Source organism: Eimeria tenella, genomic scaffold (genome assembly GCF_000499545.2).
Source record: "Eimeria tenella Houghton genomic scaffold, Eth_scaff17, whole genome shotgun sequence".
Classification (NCBI taxonomy): Eukaryota; Apicomplexa; class Conoidasida; order Eucoccidiorida; family Eimeriidae; genus Eimeria; species Eimeria tenella.
Genome location: NW_013541545.1, coordinates 338,431 through 361,012, shown reverse-complemented (window position 1 = coordinate 361,012; position 22,582 = coordinate 338,431). Strand labels below are relative to the sequence as shown.

General features: G+C 50.3%; 4 protein-coding genes across 4 annotated transcripts; 2 read left to right on the top strand and 2 right to left on the bottom strand.

The window, feature by feature from the left end:
* Positions 1-3,941: 3,941 nt before the first annotated feature.
* On the top strand, positions 3,942-5,391 carry ETH_00026660 (uncharacterized protein; the record flags this gene model as incomplete). Its single annotated transcript, XM_013373753.1, has 4 exons — positions 3,942-4,482; positions 4,698-4,799; positions 4,918-5,102; positions 5,212-5,391. The coding sequence occupies 4 exons, from the start codon at positions 3,942-3,944 to the stop codon at positions 5,389-5,391; spliced, it is 1,008 nt and encodes a 335-aa protein (XP_013229207.1).
* Positions 5,392-6,216: 825 nt separating this feature from the next.
* ETH_00026655 (citrate synthase, putative) lies at positions 6,217-8,845 on the bottom strand (the record flags this gene model as incomplete). Its single annotated transcript, XM_013373752.1, has 6 exons — positions 6,217-6,400; positions 6,559-6,794; positions 7,772-7,924; positions 8,093-8,167; positions 8,302-8,501; positions 8,653-8,845. 6 exons carry the CDS (start codon positions 8,843-8,845, stop codon positions 6,217-6,219), a joined length of 1,041 nt encoding a protein of 346 aa, XP_013229206.1.
* A 1,171-nt stretch (positions 8,846-10,016) lies between these two features.
* On the bottom strand, positions 10,017-12,575 carry ETH_00026650 (activated protein kinase c receptor; the record flags this gene model as incomplete). Its single annotated transcript, XM_013373751.1, has 4 exons — positions 10,017-10,184; positions 10,438-10,683; positions 11,043-11,464; positions 12,455-12,575. 4 exons carry the CDS (start codon positions 12,573-12,575, stop codon positions 10,017-10,019), a joined length of 957 nt encoding a protein of 318 aa, XP_013229205.1.
* A 4,780-nt stretch (positions 12,576-17,355) lies between these two features.
* Positions 17,356-22,539, top strand: ETH_00026645 (isoleucyl-tRNA synthetase, putative; the record flags this gene model as incomplete). Its single annotated transcript, XM_013373750.1, has 8 exons — positions 17,356-18,530; positions 19,012-19,147; positions 19,355-19,782; positions 20,008-20,132; positions 20,362-20,624; positions 20,817-21,334; positions 21,458-22,034; positions 22,138-22,539. The coding sequence occupies 8 exons, from the start codon at positions 17,356-17,358 to the stop codon at positions 22,537-22,539; spliced, it is 3,624 nt and encodes a 1,207-aa protein (XP_013229204.1).
* Positions 22,540-22,582: the final 43 nt, after the last annotated feature.

The window sequence follows — 22,582 nt, the reverse complement described above, 5'->3', positions numbered from 1 at the left end:
CAAATTTCCCCCCTGATACGCAAGAAAATCTCTAGTTACGCTTCCGCAGTCTGCTTGTTGCATGCACTACTGGCACAACCAATGGTACGATTACCTGGAACACCCCTGGAACGTTGGCACAAGTTTACACATATCCACATTGCGGACAGCGCATAGATTTTGTACACGCATAAGTGCCATCTGAACCGAATCATGGATAAAGGCAATGGAACAAAGCATTCTGCAGCACGTCTGCGTCTGAGAGCGTCGCCAGCTGGGCCTACATGACTGAGCTTGAGTCGTCCAGCTGCTGGGTCGTCCCAAAGATGTGGCCTGTTATGGCATCCTTCAAGCTCACGCGATCATATTGCCTCCATAACGCATATGCTTGCAGCAGTGGGTAGGCCTCAAAGTAAGGACAACAAAGCACGTTGCTTCAGCGGTCACGTTCAGGGCCAGGGACCCAGCTCCCCTAGCATGCATATTCTCTTGGCTTTTGACCAAACCTCTTGTCTAAGTTCTCATGAAGTCCATAGGAGTATCTCATTCTTCTCGAGACCTCACTGCATCATGGCCCTGCAGGCACGCCAAAGTGTGCCTGCAGGCCCATGATGGAGACAGGTCAGGTTCTGTCTTCACTATGGCATAAAGTGAATGCTTTTGTGCTTTCTCCGCTGCTGATGTTTCCGTATCAGCACCGTGCCTTGACTTGATATAAGTGTGGAAGTTTGGGTTTTTCTTTTCCGTACACCTGGTCGTTCCCCATTTTCTACGAGCTACCATTTCGGTACCACAATGCACTTTTCCCCTTTATTAGTCAATTTGCACATTCTGTGATTCATTTTATTCATTGTTCAGTGCCCTTACAGTTGTGGTGTGTAATCCCAGTCTACAGCTGTACAATGGATCGTTGCAGCAACTACTTAATAGAGGGTTCGCCGGATGCTCAGCGCCTCTAAATTTGGGTGACGTAGACAGACCTTCAAGTATCGCGCCTAACTGAATGTCTTACGGTTGCAGCGCGGTAGACACTGTACCCACTCGGGAGCAGGGGCGTATGTTAGCAGCTCTTTGTAAGGTGCAGCTCTCTTGAAACAGCTTTTAGGAGGCGGCAGCACTTTTTCCAAGGGCTGCAATGGGCATCTCAACAATCAGAACTAGCTGTAAAGCTTGTTAGCTATGTCCTTTGTTATTCGCTTGTACTTCCTTAGGTAAGCTAGCGGCCTCATTGGTGCCCCTAAGGTGAAGGTTTGCTACGTAGAAAACATCGAGCGCAAACAGCTAATGAAAGATGTGCATCAAATAACGTGCAAGTTCAGCCTAGTGACATGGTTTGCGTGATATGCTGATGGCATGCCCATGACTTAAGGAGCTCAACAGCTAGGAATTCAAACAATTCCCACCTACCATTCCTGTTTGTTTCACGAACGGTTTTGGTGGCAGGTATCACTGATAGAAAAAAGCCAGATAAGCACATGAGTGCAAATTATTGTATGCAGGCACGAACTTCCTTGTGGAAAGTAAATTAAAGTGAAAGCATGGGAGTGTAAATACGTATGCCGCTGCTTTGCGCAGAAGCAGTTAATGAGGGTGAGGAGTTGAAGAGCCAAACTGCAGGGGGCTGCCGGCTCCTTTCCCTGCCTCCGGTACTGACTTGGCTAGCCAATAACGAAGGCACAGGATGGAAACGGCGATATATTTGCATACAGATGTGTTTCGGTCCGTGTTTTTCCGAGAAATTACTCACAAGAATCCATCCCTTTTTATTATCGCTCCAAGGCACAATGGAAACTTCATTTCTTGCCATATTTTTACCAAAGGAATATATCGTCCGTAGCAATTCAGCGATAAACGGTCAATGTAACTTGCGTACAGAATTTGCCGTAGAGCCCGCCCTACTCTCCAAAAGATCGTATTCTTATCCCCTGTCACAGGATTTGTAGGCCAAGGTTCATGCGCTAGTTAAAGCCATCTTTGCGCAAGAATCCCTTGTTAAATATGCACATGGCAGATGTCCCGGCAAATGCACATGGTTCAGCCGCGATGTGCTTACGTGCACAAGGTGGCTGAGCCCCCATGCATGCAAAGACGTAGTGACTTTAAGCTTGATACGAACACCCACATTGCATTTTTTTTACAGCAATGAAATATGGGCCGAAAGTGCATTGTCTTCTTCAAGGCAATGAAATATAAAAATAAAATCCTTCAAGCGGCAGCATTGTAGTGATAGGTTTTAGCCGCGAAAACCCTGCTAAGTACCTGTAAGCACACGGTATGCTCTCAGCCTACACAGTGAGTCTCAAGGCCCTGCCGATTCCCGTTAAAGTGAACGCATGGGGATGGAAGAGCTAAAACCCCTCCTCTCTACGAGCCTGAACCTCAAGGCCCTCACTTTACGTTGTGCGCCTTCTTTCCCCAAGCACACACTTCAACACGCGTGGGTAAGGCCTTCAGACTCATTCCATTAGCTCAGAGGTTTGCCCTGAGCTAACTGGTACTTTGGGTTGTGCCTCTTCTTCCCCCCAAACACCTATGTTAAGGCGCATTCGTGGTAGTTTCAGACTCACTCTGAGGCCAAAGCCTACGGCTTTAGCCATCTGATTTGGTCGGTAGCTCGGTGGCACAACCTTCCCAAACCTGCATCTGATCAGCAGGATCCAATAACAGGCACACCATACCTGGGTGCGCTGCTCCTGCTGTAGCATGACTACCTTCCACGGGACTGCAGTGCCTTCGATGGGATTATTTTGTATCTTGTTCGATATTGCGCATTCACGTTACACTCACTCCAGCGCACAGCAGCCCTGCATGGAAGGGCTTGAACAGGGCTTAAATAGTCTGAGGCACAAGGCGGGTTTCCGCGTATCCTTTAGTAATCGGTGTGCCGGCCGGCGGCCCATCCTTTCCTCATGAGTGAAGCTGCGCCTTAAGTATTTGGCACACATGGAGTTCAGCGTATTGTCGCCTCATGTTGGGCATACACCACATAATCAGGTAAAATGTTTCTACCCTCGGCACTCTTTTGCCGGATATTGGCCCTGACCCGCCGTATTGAGCTTCAGGCTATGCTATCATTGCTCTATTGCAGTTCAAAAATGTGCGCAAGGCCTATACAGGAAGCACATTACAACTCAAAGCAAAGAAAGGTTCTGGCTGGTGAGCCGACAGCTTGCAGTTGCAGGAAGCCCTGTGCCCCACAGCGCCCGAGAGCGCCAGCGCTGCGGCTGCTGCTGCTGGTTTAGCGCCTAGCGGGAGGTTCTGTTCCTGTTTTTATTGGTAAATTTAGCCTGGTTCATTATTGTTTAGTCGAAATTCTAGAGTTCTGTCATCACCTGAATACTGCGACACCTGAGCGAGGTACTTTGTGGCGCGGCAGTGGGCGCTCCTGTTCCTCCTGCGCTTGAGTGTGTGATTTTCTCTCTTTGTCCCTTCTGCTGTTGTGTCATCTCCATACGTGCTTTCGAGTTCATTCTTTTCTGTTTTTTCGCTAGACGCAACAAGAAACGACAAGTGCAGGAGGCCGCAACAGAGGGGCAACCTTGGGGGCCCCTTAGGTTAAGGGAACTGCCTTAGGTAGCCTTCTGGTGTTAAACGTAAGACATGTAACCATTGGAGTCTGGCGGGTGTGTTTATTTCGAATATCTGGATTTTTGTTGCTTTTTTCGTGCGGGTTCTGCCCCACTGCCAGTGGTGTTCTGTTGTCTTTGCCGTCTCCTGTCAAAGCCCGCTTCTTAAATTCCCGGCCATTGCATCCAGGAGGGGCTGCACGAAAGTGGTTTGTTCGCACAAGCTTTAGATAGTCGAAGTCTAAGGTGTCAGGGCTACCCTGTTAGGGGCTCTGCCTTGCAGCTGCTTAGAGTCAAAGGTCGCCTTGACAAATTGCGCTCTCCTCTTGTTGGGCCCCTCGTCAGCAGCAACATCAGCAGCAGCATCAGAAACACCAGCATCAACAAAATAAGATAATGGCGAGCGGCATGGGTGATAAAGTCGCCCTCGCTAACCCGTATGAGGTGCTGAAGGAGGAAGATGCGCTCCAGCGCCGTCTGGAAAAGCAGGCCGAAAGGGAGCGTCGCCGTCGTGAGAGACGTGAGGAGAAAGCGGCAGCAGCAGCAGCTGCTGCTGCCGCCTCGGCAGCAGCGACTGCGGCAGCGGCTGCTGCTGCGAAAGCCCAGCTTTCCCCCGGGGCGGCATCTCTGCTGCAGGGAGCCCGGTGGGCAGACGTAGAAGTGGATTCGGAAGACGATGGGCCTCTCACAATGACCGACCCCTGTCGAGGTGTGCTGAGTGGTGGCAGCATAGGAGGGCGTAGGCTTCACCAAAGGGACGCCTTCTACTCAGATGTGGAAACGTCATCCGAAGATGATCTTGCAAGTGGTGCTGCGGAGGATGCACACGGAGAAGATCTTGCTGCCAGTAGCAGCAGCAGCAGCGAAGAGGATGAGGCTCCCGCAGGCAGAGAGCAGCAAGTCAGGTCGCCAACAGATGGCAGGAGAAAAGCTAAAGGTGAGCCTACTCTGCCCTGTAATAGTTTGTTGCCGGTTCGTTCATCTCTGCCGCTGTGTGTCTGTCCTTCGGCCTCTGCTGCCCGTGTTTGAAAGGGAGTAGAGAGATCCGCCCGCTATTTGACGAAAGAGAGAGGTAGCAGTTTGTCAGTAGAAGACATAGCTAACAGCGGCAGCACCACCAGCGAAAATACCGGTGTGTATGCGCTGCTGTAGCTTCAGGTGGAGTTGCTTCTGATCCTTTAAAGGGGTTGAGCAGGAAGGAGAGAAAACAGCGTGAAATGGAGGAGCTCGAGAAGGCCTTGAACGAGGCTGGAAGTAAATTGACACTTCTGCTTGCCCACTTTTCTTGCCTTTACCTTTCGTGCATGCATTAATGATGCATTTGCTGCAGATGAGAATAGACACACGATGTTGCCTGTGTTCATTGCCGCAGTAACACCGTCAGTCCCCGTGGAGCAAAAGCAGCAGCAGCAACAGCAGCAGCAGGAGAAGGTAGGGATCAGCAGTGCAAACGGGCGACCCTCCGGCAATGTGGAAAAGAAAAAGAAAAAGAAGTCGCAGCAGCAACAGCTCCAGCGGCAGCGTGAATCTGAATCTGAGGACAACGCGGACACCCCTGTAAGTCTTGTCTGCACTGTTGCCCCAAGGTCCTCTACAAATGTTCCCTCGGTTAGTGTGGAAGCTGCTCCCTATGCTTATTCTGGCGCCGTTGCTTGTGCTGCTGCAGGCAGCGCCTGAAGACCCGGCGAAGATCGCTGCTCGCCTTAAGGCGGCAGCTGCAGCAAAGCGAAGCCCCGCAAGCAGTAAAGAGTTGGCGAAGAGATTGGCCGCTCAAGAGGCAAGGGCGAAGAAGGAGAAAGCGAAAAAGGAAAAGAAGCCGAAACTCTTCTTTCCCCCGAAGCAATAGTGCATTTGCACATTCATGGAAGTTACTCTACCGGTTCGTCTGCTGTTACTCCGCAACAACTCCCATCCTCTTGATATGGTTGCGCGTCACTAACCCGGCAAAACTAGCTGTTGCTTTGGCAGCTGTTCCACTCAGACGGGCCAATGCAGCGCAGTAGTAGCCTCGGCTGCACTGTACCCTTAAACCCGTGTTGTTGCGGCTGTGGTGTGAGCGCCAAAGCCAAAACAATCGTATTCCAACTTTGCACTGAGTGCTTGAAAGTTTACACGAGCTTGTGAAGGGGTGAGATTTCGGAAGGTTCCGATTTGCTCATGCAGCGAGGGTACCTGGCAAGGGAAGTTGCTGGGCGTATGTGCGGGGCCTCTTTTTGATTGTGTCGTGCCTGCAATGCGCGTGTCCAGTGTGGTAATTTAGTGCGGAGTTGCTGGTGAACGTAGACCAGTTGCTTCGTGCCGTTGTCTGCAGCGGGCGGATCAAAAGGTTTTTCATGAGGATGATGCAAACCGGCAAACAGTGAAGGCCGTGCGAGCAGAAGGCTTCTGCACTGATAGAGAGGCCGTTAGCAGCCAAGTATCATGTAGCCTTTATCTGTACGCTGTGCTGAAGTGCGACATAAACGAAGGAGAGAGTCGCTGCAGGTTTCCCGAGTCGGGATAACGTAGCTTCAGCAGTGGCAGTAGTTGCGGGCTGCGAAGAAATTGAGGTGGTGCTCACAGCAAAAGAGTTCTTGATGCTAGTGTCATTCCAGTGCACTCAATATGCACAGGTTGTGTTGTAGCAAGTAGGCCACGAAATGCTGCTGCGCTAAAGCCCGTTTTTGCGGCGCTAAAGCTTGGCTGAAATACCCCTGCGGTCAATGGGCACAAAAGGCCGTGGGCGGGGCCCTGTATAGATAGAAGTCGGCCGAATCAGTCTGTTGACTTCGCGCTGCTCGATCACATGGGCAGCCCACCCAGCGGTCCTTGCGATGGCAAACAAGGGCGTGAAGAACACTGCGGGCACTCCGCACCTGCAATGGCAGTAAACGCATATTCAGGCTCCTCGAAATAGGGCTGTGCTGGCAACGTAGAACAGCGGGGACTGTGCTGCGCTCACGGCGGCTGGTTCAGTACACAAATGTATGGAAAAGTGCAGCAGCAGCGAGAATGGAAATGGCGTTCAGCTGACTGCTTGTAGGCAATGGCTGCAGAAAAGTCAACGTTGGGATGCATGTTCTTCCTCCTCAGCATCTCTTCCTCGACAAACGCCCCGATCTGTACCATTTGGGGATCTGACTCCGGCAACTTCGCGGCAGCAAGGGCCTCAGCGAGGCCTCGCATCAAGGGGGCTCTTGGATCACCGCTTTTGTACATGCGGTGTCCGAAACCCATGATCAGCTCACGACGAGAAAACGCTTCCTCTAGCTGGGCGCAGAAACCGGGAAACTTTGCAAGCCAAGTGTAGCCATAGAAATCGCTTTGTCAGGGAGATGCAGAAGCCGCTGTACGAACAACAGGGGGTAGCAGCAGGGAGCAGCAGCGAGCAGCAGCGAGCCGCTGCTTCCTGCGTTGGAAGCCACCTACCCGCCTTTGGGCCTTTTGAATAGAAGTCAGAGGGATCAACATTTTCAGGGCTGCTTCGTTGGCCCCCCCATGCAGGGGCCCTTTCAAAGTCCCTATTCCCGAACAAATACAGCTATAAATGTCACTTCGGGTTCCCGCAGTCACTCGGCACGCAAAGGTCGATGCTGCAGCCGCCGAAGCAGAAAGAATCAATATGCAGTGAAGTAGCAGAGGAAATGTCGAAAGTGGTAGCATCAGTAGCGCACTATAGGTTACAGATGAAGGCAGGTACCTAATGAGGCACAATGGAGATTTGTTGCGGGAAGGGGGAGCGTTAGAGGTCTTACCATTAAAGTCGTGCTCCGCATAAAGAATGAGAGACGTGTCGAGTGTCTTCACAACGACAGGGTGAGGCTAAATACACAGTGCATGCCTTTGGTATAATAGGTATCATTAGCTTATATATAATTTTAAATTATGTAGACAGTTATAAATTATATAAAAACACCGATCATTATTAAAATGCCACTCACAGGATGAGGCTAAGGACACAGCACAGGCCTTAAAAATAATAGGAATTACTAGTCTATCTATAATTTTAAATTATACAGATAACTTTTAATCATATAAAAATATCTATTATTATTTTTAAAAAAATAAGTGAGCCTTGAAAAAAATTTATAATAATTAGATACGTCTTGAAAAATTCTGGGTTCGATTTCTAGGCAACCCACTTTTAAATGGTAAAAGGGTTAATATTTTCCCGTGTCCCTGGTGCAGTTCTAAACTCTTAACTCTGCGCTTAAAGGCATACCTGACTTTGCTCGTCCTCGCCTTACCTTGAAAGAGGGGTCCCCATGCAAGAGCTTTAAAAAATTCGTAGCCACCGAGTCCTCCGGATCCGACTGAAACGATATTTCCTTTCCCGAATTGGTGTAGTGAAACCAATAGCTCAGAGCCCCGGGCAAACATCCAATAAGGCGAAGGGCGATCTGAGAAGCAAAAAAGGTAAAGGGCAAGAGTTAAACCAAAAAAGGTAAAGGGCAAGAGTTAAACAGCCTTCAAGCATAGCCTTCCGTGTCTTGAAGCTCAAATGGCAGTGCGAACTGCGCAAGCTTAGTCTCTGTGTGCAAAACGTGTATCCTAAGGCCATTCCGTACGTCGACTTGTTGCTGAGTCGGATTCCTTTCTGGCTCCAAACTCCCCAGGACAGAACAAGCTGTCCTCAATACATCCTGCAACTTGGAGAATGGGACAAAACGATAAGTATCAACACACCAGCGAGGAGCACTTCACTACGCTATATCGTACTTCAATGCTTGCTGCTTGCAAAGGGTTATGGCTATCTTTTCGTGGCATTTGGTCCCACCATAGCATGCGCATCCTTTGGAATTTGCTTGAGAACAGTGAGGAGTTGCACAGGCAGCTGCCTTGCCTTGTAAAGCTTCTGCTTGAGGTCCGACAGCTGTTTCTGTGTTGGCAATTCTTTCAGCAACAGTAAGTGAACCACTTCTTCGAAGGTCGCTTCTCGTGCCAAGTCCACCACATTGTATCCACGGTAGTTCAGGCCTTAGAAACGCACCCCAATTGCCGCATACTTCTATACGCCTACTTGTTTTATACATTGGCGTTTTGAAAGCGTCATGAGGGCTGTGTTCCACCGTGTGGAGCGCAGTAGGCACAGAGCTCCTGCGGGACGTGATCGCGAAGACTTGCTCACCGCTTCCTAGTGCCACGGTGCAGATTGATGACTCTCCAGCGACAACACCAGCTAGGCCACCGGAAGAAGTGCTTTTGAGGACCTTTCCGGGAGACTCATTCTCCTGGCTCGTAATCACAGAACTCGTAATGTCGCTCTTTAGGTCCCTGGGACCCGTTCTAAGGGCAGCAGCAGAAAAATCATGCGATGACATAGCTTTGAAGTTAATTTTAATGGTTGCGTGTGCAGACACGAGTATCTCCTGATATCAGGCGTGGAAGCTAATAGTGCTTGAGTGACCCCAGTGACCCTCGAGTTTCACAAAGGCGCCTATCAAGATAAAGCGTAACTTGGCAGAGCAAAATAAGCATAATTATTGTTGTGAAAATCTCTGAAAGAGAGCAAAGCGATACAGGGTACCGCCAAAAATAGGTTGGAAGCGGCTGTGTGGTGCTTGCGGCGCGGCGAGCAAAATTCGGGACCTTGTGAAAACCTCGCGCAGATGCAGTTCCTGAATTTGTCCTTAATACTTAGCAAATACTTTTCAGTGTTGCTCATGTATTTTATTTCTAAGCGGTTAAATAGCGGCCCCTCGACCTACAGACACGCGATCACCGCCAAACCCAGCCACCGCCGTGCTCTTTGAACCCATCGCAGCAGCAGGTAGCAACGCCCAGCCTATCCAACCAGTAGATCATTGCTTTTATGAGCCTTCTAGCTTCCGAAGGGGTGATCCGTTGGCGCAAAATCCCGCAGAAGAGCCGCAGACCAGCAGAAACACCCTGAGCCTCCCAATGAAACCGTTAGATACACACTCCGCAACAAGCGGCAGCTCCCTTCTACTAATGTTCAAAGAGCCCAGGTATTAGCAACCCCTCAGAAACCTAGCGAGGAATGCCATCCCCTCCCACACACTGCATGCGACCGCCTACTTCTGGTCAGAGGCTCCACCCCTCGCCCCATAGCACGCCCGAAGACTCCTGCGGCAAGTCCCTGATCTCTCTCTACCAGTAAGAACTCGAATCCCACCACTTTAGACGCACGTCCTTCACGTGCCAAAAGTTTCTCGTACCATGCTTCTACATAAGTGTGCGGCAGATAACATGTCTCCTTCAGCATGCGGGCTTTTTCGCCTATACTCGCGGCTACCCTAAAACTCCCAACCTTTCGCTCGTTCTCGCACCTCAGCTACCATGCATTCAACCGTTCTACACTACTGCGCGCTATCCTAATAGATTAGTGGATTAGTGCGCGTTTTTTATCATAACGTAGCCCCACCCCCCGCAAAATGAAGGCCGTAAGTGACGAGTCGATAACCCTGCTTTCTGATTGAAAGCCTGTACCGGCAGATGCCGTTTCCTTCTATACACGTCTGTTGCGGAGTCTCAACCCTCCGCAACCTCGTATACGTGTATGTTTCCGCTCGTCGTACCAATGAACAAGGTGCGACCATCGTATGACCAGTTAAGAGAGGTGCACCAAGGAATGCCGCTCTTGACCGGCTGGTCTGGGTGAATGTCGTCAAGCACATTCTTATTTTCCAGGTCCCAAATCTGCAGGAACCAAAACAGAACGCGGAGCGTACATTCTTCGCCAAAGCGAACAGACGCAATAATCATCAGATCACAGTCTCGTTGAATAATACGCAAACAGAATGCTGCTCTGAAAAAAGTAGTTGTTTACACGCAAGCTCTCTCAGCAGAGGGCTGCAAATCAATACGAGGAATGGAATCTCGTCATCGCAGCGTCATTACACCAGAATTGACACTCGACAGCTGAAACCACGCAAATCTTCCAACAGCTTACCTTAACAGATTTGTCGGTAGCAGCGCACAGCCAGTAGTTGCAAGGAGAGAAGCACAGGCTGTTGATGGTGCAGCTCGCATCGAGCGAGTACAGATGCTTCCCCTCACTCACGTCCCACAGCATGGCTACACCGTCCTTGCCACCAGAGGCACACAGCGAGCCGTCCGGGGAAACCGTTACAGTATACAGCACAGACGTATGGCCTACAAGGTTGGTCGTGAGCTTGCAGGTTGTCAGACTCCAGACCTGATGTCACAGTTACATAGTAACAAAGTCGCGTGGTAGCTAGCGAAGATCAGCGAAAGTGACGCACAACTGCACGCCGAATGCTTGCCTGAAACGCGCCTACGAATATTTGGTAGACGCCTTATAATGGCAGCCATAGCGACGCAAAGATAACCTACAAGACCGTGCTTTAGAGGGAGACAGGCTATCGCAACAATGTTGACCTCAATGCACCGCACCATCAATAGTAGGCACAGCGTGGTTGCGCCATTCGGCAAATTTGGGTGGCCCAGTAGCCCTATGCAAACGTTCATCCCATTAAATGATCGACAGATAGGGTATGCCGAGCGCTCATCACTCTTTCGTGTGAAAAGACATACCTTGACGAGTTTGTCCCAGCCACACGAAACAATAAGCGGCTCCTTCGGAGACGGAGAGAACCTGACGCACGAAACCCAATCCGTATGTTGGCCCTCTTCGATAGTATATTTGCAGTCAGCGAGGGTATTCCATAGACGAACGGTTCTGTCGCGAGAACCGGACACAATCTGCCTGTTGTCTGCACTGAAGGCGACGGAGTTGACGTCGGAGGTGTGCTTCTGAAAAGTGCGGACAGTCTCCCCCACATTCAAATCCCATAGACGAAGAGTTTTGTCCCAAGAGCCGGATAGTGCAAAGTTCGAGTCGCTCGAGATAACAACATCCTGGACGCATTGGGAGTGTCCTGTAAGTGCACGACGGGCGAAGCCAACAGTTTCTGCATTCGGCGAGTCGTTTAGATTCCACACGATGATCTTCTTATCTGCAACATCAAACAAGAACAATTCTCTACACAGCGCAAATTACAAATCCGGGGAAAGCTTGATCGGCTTGGCGAGAAGCACACACGGACGGGAACCGGTGACATCAAGAACGACGCAACCGCAATCGCAATCGCGACATTCGGAGACTTCTCGTGGCACTCGCCTAGAAGGCGTACAAGTGAGCTGGAATCTCATGTCATCATCTGTCCCCAACACTGGAACAACAATCTAGTCCCACGTGCGACAAGTACAAGGAAAAAATACTTGCGGACTCAGGAGGGGCAAAAGAACCCCTCAGAGATTTCTCACGGCACAGATCGTCAGATCTACAAGTGAGCTGGGATCTCGTGTCATCCGTGTGTCCTTTGGGAAAGATAACCAAAGAGAATGTCATGAAACACCTTTGGTAACGTCGCTTTGGAGGCGTAAATACAACAGAGCGGCGCGTCAAGGTGCACCAACTGGACAGTATAGGTGCCACTGTAGCCCTCTCATAGAATAATCTCGCCCTCGCAAGATTTTATGAGAAGGATATGCTTGACACCCAATATAAATCATGGATAGATTGGACCTCCGCATGGCGCCACACTTCGTCTTCCAGGCGCATACGGGCGCAATTAAACGACAAAAAGACGCTTCAGGCTCCCCTTACACTGCAGCACTATTGCAGTATTGTGCAGTGACTCGCGGCTGAAAGCCTATCCATCACACGCGCATAGGCACCCCACAGCACGACCGTAGAGGGCAGCCTCCAACCGAAAACGGTACGTTCATAAGTGAATTTACCAGAGACCTATTACATGAAGAGGAGTGAATTGGCATTAATGCAAACTTGAGATAAAGCTGTACGGCTTGGTCCACGCAGGCCCCAAGGCTTGTTCAGAATTGATGTCGGCAGCCCGCCGAAAGGTCAACATTTAACGGAGACGCCTGGGGGAGATGAGAAACGCGGACACAATATAAAAACTGCACAGAATAATTCCTCTGACCTCGCGAAGAAGATATGATCGTGTTGCTCTTGACGGTGGGTGTGGAGATGGCCGTTACCCAATCTGTGTGGCCCTCAAGGACACCCTTGAAGACGAGGGGGGAGTCCACTGAAACGCTCATTTTCGCAGAGGCTGACAGAGCGAAACAGTGAAAAACGTAAAGCGCAAACACTCAGGAACATTGCGCATTCCCCCACTTTAGGTACAGGGGGATTGTATCATTTCGACGCATGCCGCGTGGGGAGCTGCGACTGGCGGGGTGCAGCACCAGAGCAACATAGCGGCTCCCCGCATGCATGAGTCCCATAAATGGGACTCCTTGTGCCAGATCATCCGTATTATCACCTTCTTTGATATTCGTAAGGTTGCGTTTTGCTGAATTGTTTGCACGGCATTTTACAGTGAAGGACGAGCGAAATGTAGGGACGCAACTTCAGCCGTGGGTGCCAAGGCGTTATGAGCATTGGTTTCTCGAGTTTAGGGGAGTAGAGCGCTTATCTACTAGAATTGAAGATGGCCTGTATAAAAGCTATAGTACATAAGGAAATATTTAAGGCCCATTTAGGCCATATCAGTTCTGAGGATAAGTTGTCGCGATGCAAAACTGGCAGCTTCAAGGGAAACAGTATAAAAGTTGAAGGCCATTTCTAGCGGATGAAATAGTACAACGTGGCATTCGATCATTCTGATCCTGAGTGCACAGTATGTACAATAATGACAACAGGAAACCTCATATAGGGTCTAAGTGTATGAGCGGCGTCTGGCGTGGTAATTTCTGTGGGCACAGAGTGGACAGGGGAATCTGCCAATATGCCACTGTGGAGTGCTGGAAAATTTTCTATTTCTTGAAGTAACCTTGGTGAAGCGACGCTCAGAGGAGTTATGCATATGAGGAAGCACCACATGCGCCGGAAAACCCAATAGGTGCGAACCAGTGGAAGCGTCCCCCACTCTAAGAACTCAGCACACGCATAAAGTGGTTGTGCGTTAGAGAGGCAAATAGAACTGAAGTTGTTCATGAAGGGATCGGCGGACCAAGTTTGTCCCCGTGTCCCCTACGCCGCACCACCTCTGCGCGGTTCAACCATTCTCGCTACTGTCCCGTGGCTGAGAGCTCTTGAAGTTAGTAGATAGTAGCATTCAGGACCACAGAGAACACGTAAATTGATCATTTATTGTATCACAGTGAGGACGACTGATTTAGACACGGTCTCTCGCTTTCATCTTCTTGAGATGTTGAGGAAGGCTCTCGTCCCACACCTTTTCTTAGGAGTCAGTAGCTTCTAAACAGGAGAATTTGCAGGCAGGCCGTTCCATCCATTTCTACAATGCGTGGATACAACCGTATTCCGTTGAAGCTTGTCACTGCGTGCCCGTAATGCGCACTGCAGCCCGTACTCTGAGCCTAATTTCAGAGTACACAAGGCCTGATTTCTCGATAATTAGGTCCCTTTGCTGGGTTGCAGTACCTGCGTATTACATCGATCCACATATTTTGTGTTGTATGACGCCGAATGCCGTTGCTAGGCAGCATTTCAGTGCTGCGCTTTACAGCTTGCCAACAAGAAAATCGGCGATCTCAACGAGGTAACCGTCGGGCTTCCTTTTCCTACTCTTGGGTGAAACAAAGTGGCTTCAAGGGAACCAGATGGAGATTCAGGAGACTGGTAGTGAGCTGCAACGCGTCTGTTTCGCGAATCTGCAGGAAGGCTCCGTCGGTCCCGCGAACGCATGGTGCGTCGCGCCCTGGCTACTCAGGGTATGCGCATGAGGCTGCATACTGAAGTTGTGCAGTGGCAGACCTTGTTGGAGTCAGGCACTATCAAGTGATCGTCTTTCCCCACAAGGTATTTTGTGCTCTCAGTCCCTGGACATGCAAGCCCAAAAACTACAAGATGCTTTAGGGTCACTGGCTCCCTTGGTGAGGTAGTGTTAAATACCACAAGCTAAGTAGAGAGTACACCAGGATATTTGCTATCTTTGCTCAAGAGCTGCCACTATACGCCATTATAGAGGTCGATGCGATGCTCTCTCTGTTTGCGCCAACCTTCGTTTTTCCAAGAGTCCCGACATCACTGAGGCAGCAGCCAAGAGACATGGGCTTGCCTTGGGCGCTTTCTTCGTAGCATCTCCTTCTGTGGGGCGGGGAGGTTTCTTTGCCGCGGAACATCTGATGGGCTCGGTGAATTGATACCAAACCGATGCCTCCAGCTCTACAGTGGCTAACCTTTCATGTACATGGAAGAAAACACGCCCTGGAGGGCACTGGTAACATGGCTTGCGTGGCTTCTGAGAAGTACATCTGCGGCTAGGGAGGGAGACGGAGCATACATAACACGCCGTGCAACTAACAAGGGAACTCTCTCGTGGAGACCTATCTGCGCACCCTAAGAGGCCTATTTATGGCTTTCATGAGTAAGGGCGGCCACGATTGGGCGTCATCCTTCCAAATGTGCTTTAGCCTGCAACTTTACTCTGCATATGATGACGGGGTATTCCCGTGTCTTCTTGGCGCACGGTTGCTCGATACTTCTGTTTGCAGAGCAGTGCCAAGATAAGCAGTGCTAAGCTGATATATTTTGATTGTGGGCATTGCGAATCTGCGACTTGAAGGTATGCTTCTACTAGTCGCAGGTTAACGTAACTGCTGGCAGAAGGATGCTTTTAAATGATGCCTACACTGGCTTCAACGGGATGACCCGCGTTTTGATCGAATTAAAAGGACACGGCAAGCTGTGTAACAGCCGGATCCTTGTTACATGCAACCCTCAACTGCAGTCGACAGGTTGTGTCAATAGGTTCACTTATCAAGTCCCGGGATCTAGCGTCACAAAGAATGAACAGATATTTTACGAGTAGTCCAAATAATTACAGTCCCCAAAACTGGAGCTACGCGTTTGAGTCATGCTTAGGTTGATTATCAGCTGCTATGGGCAACCTTATGAATCCTAGGAGCTCACAAGTCCTTGGGGCGCAGGAGGTGTGAGTCCAGGAACTACTAGCCTGCGCCATTCTACTAAACTGCCTACGTTCTCTAAGAATTCAACAAAATAAAGGATTAGGAGGCCAATAAAGTCTTCATCGAGTGACAGTCTGGCATGCACAGGCAGCAGAGGATGGAGAAAGGCTTCAGATCTACTGCGTATCTGCCTATCGCTGGTTTTGAGCAGAGGCTGAATGATGAAATACATAGAGACTGCCACTTGTTTTCGTCATGTCAGGGCCCAGCACCCTAACGTAGTGAAGTGTTGCATATATGCCGGTCATGGGCTTGAGCAGAGTTTGAAGCCAATGAGTAAGCTGTCATGGCGAAACACCTCCATAGTGGATGGAACGCCAGTGTCTAGACTTCTTCGAGGCTAGAACCGATACACCAGGACCTGCAGAGGAAATTATGAAATTGAGCATCAGCAATGCATCACAAAAAATTTCCCGTCTAATCGGGGGGTGTTTGCAACGCAAGAGATCAAAGAAATTTACACTTGTCGCGGTACCTCTTGGACCTAAATTAGTACCTACTGCAGGACAATGATGGTGTTGTCCTTAAGACAGGTCTAGCGAGAACGTTGGAGATCGCTGTGGTTGTCACTTCAACTGCAATAAGTGCCCAACTTCAGTTCAGAAGGGCTCTTGTAGCTGTTGTAGCATGCCCATTTGGTGAGCGTTGATGCTCTCGAAACAGCAGAGCAACTAAGTCTGCCGAGTTTATCCCGTCAAGTTTGTACATTTCCCGATTGTCCTTTTCTTTCGGATCAGTCGTGATCGTGATGTAAATCCTAGCAGGCTACACTTCTGAGCGAACTGTCTCCAACTTTAGGGTTACACCAGGCCTTTGACTATAGCCTTGGCATAACATCTCCTCGCCCATATACTGCATATGAAATCGTTTGAGACCACGCTCTCCTAGAGAGGCACGCTAGTGAGCGGTCAGACAGGCAACTAGTGCTTCAGGGCTTATTTGTCCTAGCTTGGCGTGAGTAACATTCACTCTTAATTACATGCGACAAGACAATAATAAGAACGAAATTATTACCCTTAACGTAAGAAGATGCCTTTATGCTTTCCCTCAGCAGCACATATTGAGATGCCCCTTGCAGACAGCGCTCGTTTCTGACAATGTTGCACCCTCACTAAAGTTAATTGTGATCTCAACGCCGCTTTAGAAATTGAATACAATGTAGCATCATCGCTTCATTCACCAACGGATGCAGTGGGGCGTTATGCTATTGTTTCACTACACAGCCAAGTGACAGCACCACTTCAAGGCAGAACTTCCTATTGTCGTATGTCAGGTGTTATCAAGCATATCGACACGAAATATGGATATTGACTGGTCAAAGAAATCAAGCAGGCCTGGTCGCTTTCAACGGGAGGTCAACTCCTGAGCAACCAGTCCTGCTACCCAGCCCCCATCGATATTGCCACCGCGACACTGGCAGCTCTACAGCAGACAACTCTTCGTCTCTATAACCAACGCGCTACTTTTTTGTTTTCAACTTCGTATCATTAAACTTTCTTGTGTATCCCCGAGCCCACTGCAGTACGATGCAGGCCTACCGCGACTGAGATATTCAGTTGCCTTCGCCTCAGAAATAGCTAAGCAGAGGTGCTATGAGCGGGCAGCCAAAAATCCGAACTGACTGTTGTATGTGCTGCTGTGCAAGACAACATGAACGGCGTGGAAGGGCGCATCGATGGATGCACAGGCGTTGCTGGTCTCGTTAATACTCAGCAAATTTCTTCTGTTCTTAACCAAGCGGCAAATCTCCCAAGGTTAAACTCATTTCTTGGGAAGTTGGGCTGCTTTGAGAGCCCCAGGGCTCTAAGAGCCCCTGACGCTGCCACGCTGAGTCGGGAATAGGGCGTTCCCACCAGTGGTGGTTGCCGACATCAAAGCATCAATGGAGGAATCGTCGCCTTTGATGCAACCTTGCCCGGCATGTACAAGACATGCGCAACAGCAGTATGAGAATTCCCAAAATCAACGGCTCATGCAATGGCGCTTTACGCCACTCCGCTTCAAACTCCTCCTGGTGCTGTTGGTGCTGGCAAAACCGTGGAGAGTTTCTGCTGCGTGCCTGTTGCTGAGATTTCCACTAGTAGAGGAAACGCCTCGTGGAGCACAGTCCGCTACTAATATAGCATGGCCTCAGTTTGGAGTCCAACGCTGTGGTAAACCCCACACCAACGTATCGGGGGTGCTCGCCGGATTCCTGAACTTGAAACGGATTGCAGAGGCCCCTGGCTGGCCCCCTTTCCGTGGAGGCACCAGAAGTGTTCTTGAGCCAAGGGGTAACCGGACTTACATCGGGAACAGACAAAATCATGGCGGTTCTGTTAGCACCAATATCCGCTGCAGCAACCGCAACAGCAGTTCACATGCATTTTCCTCCACAGTGTTGCTGCCCCGCTCGTCATTACGTCTCCGTGGAGCACTGTGGAGATCTGAGATAGCAGTGCAGCGCCTATGGCGCCGCCATGATACTTACAAGCAGTTACTGTTGCAGATTTGGTGCATCAATAAATGTGCACAGCAGCATGCAGGCACCAACAGCCAAGTTGACGAAAACAGGAATGGACGTGGTATTTCAGATGAACTGCTCGACGTGCTCGGATTTGCGGTCACATCACCCTGTGGTGGCGCTAGTAACATGCTACTGCTCGATGGCCCTCCCTACGCCAATGGGGAGCCACACATGGGCCATGCAGTGAATAAATGCCTGAAAGACTTTGCTGTGCGAGCGGCGCTACTGCAGCGCCGTTGTTGTCACATGCTACCAGGCTGGGATTGCCATGGGCTGCCCATTGAACTCAGAGTTGCGGCAACAGCTACCGCTGCTGCACAGCGAGACGCAGCCGCATCAGCAGCAGACAATACAAACGCCCTAGAGACTTGCGAACGAAGACCGAATCATAACCTCGAAATTAGCAGTGCTGACGACGACACTAACAGTATCAAGAGCAGCACCGACTGCAGCACGAACCAAAAGCGGAAGAGTATATCTACGGAGTTGCGCAGCAAGGCTCGGCAGGTTGCTCTAAAATTCTCTTCGTTACAGCAGAAGGCGTTTGAGCGGTCTGTCTCATGTGTGCGTCTACTGCTGCAGCTTGTGGTTCCCTGAGAACAGCCAGCAATGCCAACCGCTTGCCGCTTGCGTTGCGTCTATTTTCCTTCTTTCTTGGTGCCTGTTCGACCTCAGCTCCTCCAAAAATGCGTTGTGCCCTTGACCTCCTGGATATTGTCCTGATATGTCTTCTCAGCCTGCGAGCGTCGCGCATGCGTTCTCCCAACATACGCTGCATTATTGAGGCTTATGTTTGCACCTTTGCGTAATTCTGACCTCACAAGAGCTTCCGTAGCTGCCTGCGTGATGTGGGATCAGTTAGGGATTGCCAAACCAAGAAGGCAAACTGTCGAGCGCTATTGCAGCTGGTCTGTCAGATTACTGGCATGCGCGTTTTTGATGGCGCATTTGTGCTTCTTGTCAGTCTGTGGTTAATTTATGACGTATTTGCTGTGTCTGACTACATGAATGGTTGATTCTTCGTCTGCGCAGCGGCAGCCGTCTTTACCTATTTGTTCTGCATCTGTGTAGCTTCGGCGTGTGGGCGCACTGGGATGGAGCCTACAAAACGATGGACAGTAGTTTCAAGCTGGACGAACTGAAGCTTTTCGCGCTTCTGTGGAACAACGTAAGTCTAGGTAGCGCAAACACAAAACGGAGACAAGAGTACAAGTGCACTTAGCATACCGCACACGGAAACCGCCACGAGCACAGCAGACAGCTGCTATACGCACAAGCTGGCACAGGCCACGCTGGAGAATGAGCCTAGGAAGCGGCTGCCTCGCGTTCGCTGAATTGTGTAGCTGCCCATCTGTACTTCACTGCCTGTATATAGGGTCTGGTTTCTCTTTCTCGCTTTCCAGTGTACTGGAGTCCTGCAAGTCTAAGTTCCGTCTCAGAGAGCGAGGTTACGCTGAGGCCTACAGCGAGAGACTGCCTGTACTTCAAGCTGCTGCTTAAGAAGCCCATTTCAGCTTCGGAAGGCGGCAAGCCCTTTCCCACCCACAAGACAACTCCGTGGTTTTTAGTGTCCTGGACAACTACGCCCTTTACGATTCCCGCGAACAGGGCCCTTGCTGTTTCCGCTTCCACGCGGTATGCGGTGCTGAGGGCTTCCCGAGAACTGCCCCAGTATGAGGAGGAGGTTTGGCTAGTAGGCGAAATGTGCATGCCCTCTTTTTTGACAGCTTTAAAGAATGCAGATTTTTCGTGGCGGATACAGCAGATTGGCACGGTGTCGGGGCAGCTGCTGGAAGATTCAAGGTATGTTTAACTTCTTAACTGAGGGCGTATCGGGCCTGCGCTTCGGTCGGTATATGTTTGTTTTACTCCCTTTGCCGCTGTTTCGTCAACGTTTGCCGCTGCTGTAGCAAACTCATACGAACTTGAAGACTTTGTGAACTTTGTCTTTTTACGTTTTCTCCACCCCCTGCTTCTGCCTTTTGATCCTGCCTTGCAGTCACCTGGTGTTTGTTTTCTGTATTCCAGGTATGTCCATCCAGTGTCAAGCAAAGTAAGCTGCCCCGTCTTGCTGGATCCTGTGGTCGAAAGTGACAAGGGCACTTCAGTTCTCCATGTGGCACCAGCGCATTCACAGGAAGACTACCGTCTCTGTGAGTGAGGGCCCAGCTTTAATTACTTTGTTCGTACGAACTCCTCTTCTAGCGACCAACGGATTTTTGATGCAGCTGAGCCTTGTTCAACACAGCTTGGCAACGCATCTATCTGGAGAGGGGGCTTCAGGTGGCAGAATTTTTCTTGACAGCGATGCAGACCCACCATATGCCCGCACAGCTCAAGCCATAACACGTCTTGTACTGATATTTTTGGTACTTCTTTCAGGCCAGAGGGCCAGCCGGAGCAAGGGTCTCCTAGTCCAACGGTCGGACGATCCCTCAGTCCTTGTGCATGTGCCCCTGATTCCGGACTTGAAGGAAGAAGCAGCAGCAACTGCCGCAGGTGCCCCATTGCTATGTCCTGTGGGGCCAAATGGCACTTTTTTAGGAGGCAGTGGCAGCATGCCTTTTGAGGGCCTCGGAGCTCTGAAAGGTGGGGAGGAGAGCATTATTGACTTTCTGCGCAGAAGTGGTTCACTGCTACTCACTGTGAGTGTCCCAAGAGGGAAGATGGTAAAGGCATCTAATGCGTTGTGCAAAGGCCGATGAAGTGCAATCTGGATGCCTTTTGAGTTTTTCACTGGAGTTGCGAATAATCCACATACTCAGTTGCTGCTGCAGTAAGCCCAGCACGTCCGTATGATCTAGCTCTTCGTTGCATGTTATTGTCCGCATTTGCAGCACAAAGCTGTTTTACCGTATCCTTACGATGAACGGTCTGAGTGTCCTTTGCTCATGCGCGCCACTCCCCAGCTACATTTCAGTGTGCAAGGTCTTGTCCCGGAGATCTTGAGGGACGTGGAACGCATCAGATGGCTCCCGAACCGGCGCATTCAGAAGATGCAGCAATGCCAATGCACTGCCGCGGCAAAAGGGGAACTGCATGCTCAGGATGAACAGCGGGAGGCAGCAACCGTAGCGACGTTGGAACTTGAGTCTGAAGCGTCTCCGGGATATGGGCGCATTCGCGCTGCATTACGCACGAGGCCTCCAACGTGGTGCCTCTCTCGGCAACGGCAGTGGGGGCTTCCGATCCCTCTCGTGGCAGAGCGCGTAGAAGGGCCCAGCTGCACTAGAAGCCAAGAGACTAGAAGTGCAGAAGAAGCGGGATGGACAAGTTTACGGCTTGATAATGACTTCAAATTGTACGCTGAGGCATTTCGAACATCAGGGGACAAGACTGATGACCTTCTAACGATGTCAGTTGAGCCATACCCCATGCAAATAGAAGGCAGAGACGACAGAAGCAGCGGAAGCAGCTGAAGTGGTAGTATTTCCAGTGAATCTCAGTTGCGTTGTGTGCCCACTTCGGACTCTTTCAGGTTGAAGAGGAGGGGTTGGTGTGGGATGGTTTTTGATGTTTGGTTTGATGCCGCCTCTGCCTGGATCACAGGTCACAAGTTCCTGCAGCAGTGGACACAAGATGCCAACTGCCTTTTACATAAATACTTCCCTCAGATTCAGGGGGGGCAACAGCAGCAGAAACAGCGGCACCAAGAGCAGAACGAGGACGCGCATCAACAACAGGACCCAGAACAGCTTCAAGAGCAACAGGCGCAACAATGGAATGGAAAAGAAAGATATTCTTGCCTGGTGGTAGAAGGGTCTGACCAGAGTAGAGGATGGTTCCAGAGCCTCTTGCTGTCCCATGCAGGTGCTCGGGAAGCTCTGCGTCGTCAGCGGCGGCAAAGAGGCGTTCCAAGCGTTGTGCAGCTCGGGGATTGTTGGAGCAATCATTCCACGGCAATTCAGACGCAAGATATTAGTGGGGTGACTGGATATGAATTGGTAATGGCAGATGACGACGAACCAAGAGCAGGAGAGTCACTAGAGGATGGAAAGTTGCCTGAGTATCCATTTAGCGTCGTGGTGACTCATGGGTTTGTCGTCGATTCAAGCGTAAGCATATTCGGGGTAATGTTGTTACCTTCTGTGCCACATTTGTAATGACTGCGCGGATTCACTCTAGTTGCGGGCCGTTGCTTCTTGCTGACGTTTTCAGGGCAATAAACTGAGCAAGTCAAAGGGTAATGGGATATCGCCAGCAATATTTTTCGCTGCTGAAAAGGAGGCATCAGGGGCGACAATACAGTCAAGTACATCCAAGGTATCATCCTCAGTGAAGCTCCAACAACAAGAGCAACGCCGGTCACAGGAGAATCGGAGGAATCGCCGGTTGACTTACGGCGCGGACGTGCTACGTTTGTTTGTTGGAGCGCTTGATTTTGGGGGAGACATGGCTTGTCCTTCAGGAAACGGGAAGGAAAGCATAGTGCATACAGCCAGTGCTACTTACATTAAGCTAAGAAACGCGTTCAAGTACCTCATTGGTTCCCTTGAGAATTTTGACATCATTGCCGTGAGATGCTTAGTACATTTGCCGCTGCAGTACCACCATAAGTAGATGCGGCTATACCAGTAGTAGCACTTGCAGGAGTGATGACAGC